Below are 7,671 nucleotides of genomic sequence, written 5' to 3' on the forward strand. Positions count from 1 at the left end.
GTGGTTGGTTTGGTCGGTTTTCTGCGCTTACTCACATCAAAACAAAGGAGAGAAATTGTCTTCACCCTGAAGATGGCATGAGATTGGCACTGAGCACAATAACCCCAAATTTTGACAAAGTTGTTGAAACAATACAAAGTCAAGGCTCACATTAATCAAATTCAACATTTTGTTGTTATGTCGTGTTGTATACAGACCGCAGACCACATCATCAATGACTGCTCCATCTTCAAGCCACCTAACGGAGTGGAAGGCCTGCGTGTCATGGATGATGGAACCAAAGACTGGCTGCTCTCTAGTAGCCTTCCAGTGTAGTCCGGGAACATCGTAAATCTGGGGAGGTAAAAGGATAGACCCTCGGCCTCAGACGCTCACACGACGACTTACTAAATCAGAAATGTTTGCGTTTTTTCTCTGTTCTAACTATAACTTCTGATTGGTTGAAACGCTGTTCTTCGACTTCGATAATTCATAGGATTTACAAAACTTTTTATGTTCAAGTTCCTTCTACTTGAGCAACACATTTTGAAGACTGACCTCTATTTAGCGGCGCCTAGTGGATGAAATTCAGAGACAACCACATTTCAATAATCGGAAACTTCACTCTGCTTATCTCGATAACCTGGCCTGCGTCAGTAATTTAAACACCCTAGAAGTATGCAAAACTATCAGGAATAACCTTTCAGAAGCTTTCTCATCCCGAGGATAGCAGTTTAAACCAGGGGTCACCAAACTTTTTTCTCTGAGGGCCGAATTGCTGCGAGATTAACAATTGCGGGCCGGAAGCAAATTGCGAAAAGATAACAACTATTTAGAATCTCCATTGACTTGAATTGAGCACAATAAATAACAAAGTCAGCAGTGAAATAGCAAAGTTGTGATGAAAATCGACAGGTTGCTGGAAAAGTTATTTCCTGCTGAGATACACTACAGGGCATCGTGCTCTTGAAAAAATATTACATCTTTCAAAATTTGGCCTAGGCTGTCTCCATTTGTGGTGGCCTAATGATAAACAGCAACGTCAGTCTTATACAAAAAGTTTGGTAACTTTTTTCCTTAACAGTTGTTGTGCAGCTGCTATTTCCGCAGCACGTGGCCGGCCAGATGAAATCAGTTTGCGGGCTGGTTCCGGCCCGCGGGCCGTAGTTTGGTGACCCCTGATTTAAACCAACAAGATAAGATATCTTGGCAAACCAAAACAAATCTTGAATAAAATTTGTTTTTTATTGTTTCTACCAAGAAAAACTTATTTCGAACGCTCTTAGGCACCAGTAGCTCAGTTGGTTAGCGCGTGACTTCTGGAACGAAGAAGCTTCAAGATCAAGCGGCGCTGGTTCGACTCTCGGGGTGTGCGCTTGAGCAACGCACGTTAAGGACTGCTCTCCATTCAGCGGCATTTAATGGATGGAATAATTCCCCGGCAACAAGACTTCAACAATCGGAAACTTCACTCTGTCAATCTCGGTGAAGATTCAATCAATCAATCAGTAGGCAATCTTTTTGCTTGAATAAAGTATTCAAAACATCATTAGCCACGTAGAGTATTAGACTATACTCACAAACTTGTTGCAAAACATTCACACGCTCTTTTCTAATGCGCTGAAAACTAGAACAAGTAACACACTTTTAAAACAAACCAAAAAAAACGCAACCACAAAGTAAAACTTGCCCGAAAACCGCAACTGCTCAATTTTTCTCGCAACTCTAAATTAAAACTAGCTCAATTCCGCGAGAAAACCGAAAAACAGGCAACTTTACAGGCGATGTGTGGTCATGCGTCAGTAATGGAATAGATAAAATTACAATATTCCGACTAGCGGAATCAGTCACATGAAAAGACTGAATTGGCATGAGGCCATCAAAGACACACGGCCATCACTTAAAATACCTTGGTTAGCTCATTTCACATTGTTAAAATAAAAACCATGCAAAATTCTCATGCGCCTCATCCGTACCACGTTTGCAGGCGCTTTTCTTTGCAGTATAATGTTGTTCATACGCAAAAAAGCGTACCATCCCACGAGTTAAAAAGGACTGCTCTAGACAAAATAATATCTATTATAAAACAGCGTCAAAAATCACCCAATCAGATATCTGTTAAACTTTCGCTGTTGATCAGAATATTTAAAGAAAAAGTAACAGCATTTTAGATGCAGTTTGAGGTTGATGGCGTTACTGCAAAAAGCAATCTTTTGTAATTAATACATACCCAAAAACAAAAAGCGCATAAACTACTGCCGGCTGATAGGCTACGTCACAATACATCATAAAGATGTTTTTTCTGAACCAAAGACCCAGAAAATCAATTTTGTTGTCTATTAGTTCAGACGGTGTACGGTCGATTGGTCGACAGACAATTGGTCGACAGGACAATTGGTCGACAAGACAATTGGTCGACAGGACGTTAGGTCGAGAAAACGATTCATTTTAGGGTTAAGGTTAGGGTTAGAATTAGGGTTAGGTTAGGGTTAAGGTTAGTAAACTAACCCTAACCCTAAAATGAATCTTTCTGTCGACCTAACGTCCTGTCGACCAATTGTCTTGTCGACCAATTGTCCTGTCGACCAAATGTCTGTCGACCAACTGACCGGGCACCACTAAACCAGTGGTGGATCCAGGGGAGGGGCGATTGCTCCCCTAAAACAAACAAAAACAACTGTATTTACGGTGTTCTTGCAAGGTCGGGTTAGCTTAATGCAGACTTACACATCATTGTGTTTTATTAAAATCGCCCCTCTCCTAAAACTATTGGGTACATCCGCCCCTGATTTAATCGTGTCAGGTAAAGTTAAGTATTTATATTTGCTTTACAATTTTAATTCTCAACTTATTTGCACTGCTTAAGAATATTTCTCTGTGTGATGTTTGTTTGCGTGTTTGTTTTTCATATCTTTATCCTGCATTGCGGAAAAGCGGACTTGAGCGCTTTGCATCGGTGTACGCCTTCCGACGTACACCTGACCCACGCTGCAGCTGACGGCAATGCCTGTTTCCGGTTGTCTACTCTACTTATGACTTAAATTTGGTACTACCCATTACTCGTAAACGATTTAGGCCTATAAGAAAAGTTCTGAGTCATGGACAACATCTAACAAATACAGTTACAGAAGAACACAGAAAGGCTTAGTCAACTATATCAATACTAACCGGGTCTAATTGCAAATCAACTCAACACTTTCATTTGCAAAAATGACTGAAAATCAAAAAAGCTTGTTCTTTCAACATGGCTTTTGGTGGATGATAATCTACAGTTAGAGGAAACAAATTTGTCATGTCCCACAAATTAACAAAAACTACTCCTTGCAAATCTTTAAACGTTTTGCGTAATAAAACATTATATCTGTATATTAACCATTCAAACGGAAGGTTGGGTACATTGGTAACATTCATTCCTTTTATGATTATTGTGGTGTTGGAAAACTTTTTCAAATGTTCAATTATGGCTGCTTTGATTCCTCGAAGACGGTGGAGGTAAAAGTTAACGTTGAACTCAAGAGAGTGTAAGCCCAAGTTTATTATTACGACAACATCTTTGCCTCCTACAGGAATGCCTTCAACAGAATCGCTTATGTAAGGTCTTGTATCGGCCGTACCCGGATTGTTGACAGGTGGGCCATGTCCTCTAAGATACACTGTGATGTTATTCTTTATGTTTCGTCCCATTTGAGGTCTGAGCCAAAATGTGGTTTGATTAGAAATCGTTATGCTAAGATTAAAAGGCGATTGAATGACTTCCAAAAACTGTCTCATTGTTGAGTCACCGAACATGTAGACGACTTTGTTAGCAAAACAACTGACACAATCTTGAATGGAATTGAAGTTGTAGTTGCGCTCTAGCGACACCCATCGACCATTCTTGAAATAACCAGACGCAGGTGTTGCAATTCTGCTTTTAACAAGCTTGCCTTGATTTTCAATTTCAGATTGATGCAAGGTTGATGGTCTGATTGTGATATGTGCTCCATTTCCTTTAATATTTCTGTACTGATGAAATATTCGAGCTAGTTCTAAATGGACGTCAAAAGGATAAGGATACTTTGGATCAACCATTTTCATGAAAGTAATCGGAAAACAAATTCCAGATAAAGGGCGTCCGCAGAACCATGGTTCTCCATTACGAGGGTTGCTGTAATCACAAGGCTTCTTGTTTATGAATCTGTAAAAAACAAATTAAAAGTACTCCTGGATATCACAAAATTAGGTTTCAATGGAATTAAATTTATTAGGCCTACTACAGAGAAAAGTGATGCATAAAAAGTAGAGTGGATTAGAAGCTGATTTCTAAAAGACGAGTATACTCCAATGGCAAATTATGTACTTTGTTATTGTGTCCAGGTTACGCCCGGTGGTTGAATATTTATATCAAGTGGATGGGAAAGCAAGGAAGAAAATCTTCGTGTCCAGCTTCAGGCTTATAAGTGTTTTACGGAAAACACAGTCGTATGCTCTAGAGCAGTGGTTTTCAACCTTTTAACAGTGGGGGACCGGCAAAATTTAAAAAAAATGTCGCGGACCGGCAACCAAAAATCGTAGTGAATAAAATGAATATTTGTAACGTTTTGTTAATCAAAGTTGTTAACCAAAGTTGTCATTGCGCACCATAATGCAAGGATTTAGCATATGATTTGTATTCAGAACAAAAATTGGAATAAACGGCAATCAAATCAACTCAACCAGAAAAATGTCAATTTATTTGCATACAAAATCAATGTCAGTGGGAAATTTGCTATTGTTACGCTGCCAGTAGCCTATGTGAGGAAAACGAGATATCAAAGAAGTTTCTAAAACACCTAGCTCTGTTTCGGCATCCAAGCGATTTCTTTGCGTTGTTTTAATTACAGCTAGAGATGAAAAAGAATTGTCGTTTCTAAATAGCTAGTTGAAACAATTAGCCTACAATCAAATCGATTGTTTTGAAAGTTAGGCACGAATTCGTTTGCAAGAGATAACCCGAAGTGTGACAATGATGTTTTTCGAATCTGGACTGCAAAGTAAAAGCACAACATATTGTAATTCAATCAGACTTTCTTTTTCATGAAGATTAAGGTCGCATGTGTTGACATCATCGATGCATGGATTGTTTATCCAAAAGTTTCCATGTCGAGGATCTTCATGTTACGCAAAATGATCGTCAAAAATGTTAGCCAACTCTTTCAAGTGTTGACTCACAATGCTCAGCACCTCTTTTTACTTTTTTCACCACTCCATTTCACCAGCATTTTCCACAGCAAATCGGCTTGTCTTCATTCCATTCCGAAGCGCTATATTCCGCATAGTCTTTGAAAAACGAGATCTTTGCTTTCTCTAACTCCGGTTCTGGCAAATTTCTATTGCAGGCCTGACTTTATCCCGGAAATTAAAATTTTTCTAATTTCAGTTTTCGTCTCCAACGACTTTGAAATTTTTCAAAATCAAGAACAAAATTTCCTATTTGGTTATGTGTTTCTGTGTTTCAAAATTTTTTGAAAACTACACGCAATTTGTCACAAAAACATTATCAACAGCACAGAATTAGGTTATCAAAAAGTTCAACTTTATTATCAAACAATTTTACGTGGAGATATGTCAGTTTTACAGCTGTGCATGTTTCAAAGTGCGATCACAATTTTACAATATGATAATGATTTCACATTAAAATAAGCTTTGCAGAAAGTAAGATCTTCTGCGGACCTGCAAAAAAATTACACGGACCGGCACCGGTCCGCGGACCGGCGGTTGAGAACCACTGCTCTAGAGCGGTGTGGAGCAGGCGATCTTGAGAGAAAAATCTACGCTCTTACACGATCACAAGTGTCAATGATCGTTTGTTTTTTGTCGGTGCAAACAAAGTGGCTACAAAACATCAATCCAATCTTTGTTTTATCTTCGTTATTATGTTCATCAAGCCAATATTCGTTATAGGCCTAAGTCGGCTGGATAGCCGAGTGGTGACAACGTCTGCGCGACGTTCCAAAGGACGTGGGTTCGACACCGCTGCAGGCACGTGGCTGTGTCTTGGCAAAGACACTTAATGGCAAGCCAAATAAGGGAACAGCTGACGCAAAGACTACATGTCACTTTGCTGCTTCCTGTCATCTGAAACCAATAAATTTGAACAATGATAGTAGGCTATAAACTTACCTACTGTAAAGCGCCAAGTCAGTGTTGCATTCAACGGTTTCTTGTGATGACAAAATCGCTTTAAATACAAAACCTTGATGAATACGTCCAGCAGTCCATTCATCGAGACGAAAAACTCCTTCAACAGAAAGAACAAGCAGCACCTCCAACCTGAAAATGCCTACGACGGGCAGCATTGCTTCTATTGTGTATGTTCCATCTAAATGGTCAACAACAGCGCATGGAATTCCATCCATTAGTTTACTTTGATTGATGTTTTTTAAAGATGCTCGGATATAATCTCCTCCAAACGTTTTGTTGCGATTTGATGCATCTTTGGCTTGAATACGAGCCTTGAAAACGTCTCCAACGTAATATGTTGCTTCATTTTCAAAGTAAATTTCAGAAGTTGCAGAAGTGAATTTATCTGGTGCTCTTCTTTGGTTTTGTTGCCTGTACTTTTCAAAACCGTCTGCTAAAGCAGGAAAATACTTCAACCAATTCGGCAAACCTTTAACAAATGAAGCAAACGAAAAAGGCTTTGTTGCGTTTTTGCTTACAGGCAAACCATAAGTGTTTTTGTAAATCATACTAAAATACTGAGAATTAGGATCTAATGCTTCTTTTGGAATCATACTTGTGTTGATTTTTTCAGTGGATAAATTTGGCCAGTTTCCGAATTTATGGAAATGCAGAGATGGAACCAAATCACGTCTTACATGGTTGATCACGTAAAGGAAAGCCAAAGCAGAAATGATGATCAAGATTCGGTGACGTTGATGTGGTTTTCCTGATAGAAATTTCAACTTTATATTTTCGAGAAAAAAATGTTTAAGCATCTTGTTTCACTTAAAAAAGAAAGATTCTAAATTCTAACAGTGCAAAGTGGACTTGATAAGTCACAAAGTGAAATAGGTCAGCATTGTTGAAAATCAAAGAAAGAAAATCACCTTAGTAGGCCCTACTAACTTCTCAGTAAGCTAAGCTACACATACTTTGTTAAGTCTATGCCCGAGTCCATGCTCAGTTAAAATAAAAATAATTGTCAAGAAGCACATGTCTAATAAAAATTTTTATTTCATAGCAATTTAAAAGTAGGCCTGGACGTCTTTTTATTGAATAGAAGCCATGAAGCTCTATCACTAGAAGCATCCAATAGGTAAATCTACATTATCAATCCTTTACAAAGATGAATGGTTGAGTTACTTTGTGTTTACAAAGTGTTTACTTGGGGTAGCGAGCAGCCAATAAGTAATGCGAACCTCAAACAGCACTGCACATTATAAATCATTGTCCAGTGTATCGACTTGCAGAGCATATGGATCCTGATATGACCCTGATAATGATATGAAGACATTGCACTGGCTGCAGCAATTGGGAGATGTTGCCTGAGTTGTTGTCTCATAAGCAAGAAGAAGGAGAATGAATAAACAAAAAGAAAAATCACTACGGAATCATCTGCATAAGTATGTTTCATCCCCGGTTTCACAGACTATAAATTTTAATTTAAGATTCAAAGATTCAAAAGAAACGGCGTCATTAATGCATTCCTTTGTCTTCTCTGTTGTTTGG

General features: G+C 38.7%; 1 protein-coding gene across 1 annotated transcript; it reads right to left on the reverse strand.

Moving 5' to 3' along the window:
• Window positions 1-1,291: 1,291 nt before the first annotated feature.
• Window positions 1,292-6,734, reverse strand: LOC145776767 (NXPE family member 3-like). The gene is made up of 2 exons (XM_082587994.1): window positions 6,121-6,734; window positions 1,292-4,156 (listed from the first exon to the last, which is right to left on the reverse strand). Exons 1-2 carry the CDS (start codon window positions 6,732-6,734, stop codon window positions 3,178-3,180), a joined length of 1,593 nt encoding a protein of 530 aa, XP_082444120.1. The 3' UTR covers window positions 1,292-3,177.
• Between the last annotated feature and the right edge of the window lie 937 nt (window positions 6,735-7,671).

Source organism: Aplidium turbinatum, chromosome 9 (assembly GCF_918807975.1).
Source record: "Aplidium turbinatum chromosome 9, kaAplTurb1.1, whole genome shotgun sequence".
Taxonomy (NCBI): domain Eukaryota; kingdom Metazoa; phylum Chordata; class Ascidiacea; order Aplousobranchia; family Polyclinidae; genus Aplidium; species Aplidium turbinatum.

Excerpts from the sequence above, each read along its gene's own strand:
- LOC145776767 (XM_082587994.1), bottom strand. The coding sequence starts at position 6,734 with ATGATTCCAAAAGAAGCATTAGATCCTAATTCTCAGTATTTTAGTATG. Across the intron at positions 4,157-6,120 it reads GACTTGGCGCTTTACAGTAG|ATTCATAAACAAGAAGCCTT; the intron begins GTAAGTTTATAG and ends TGTTTTTTACAG.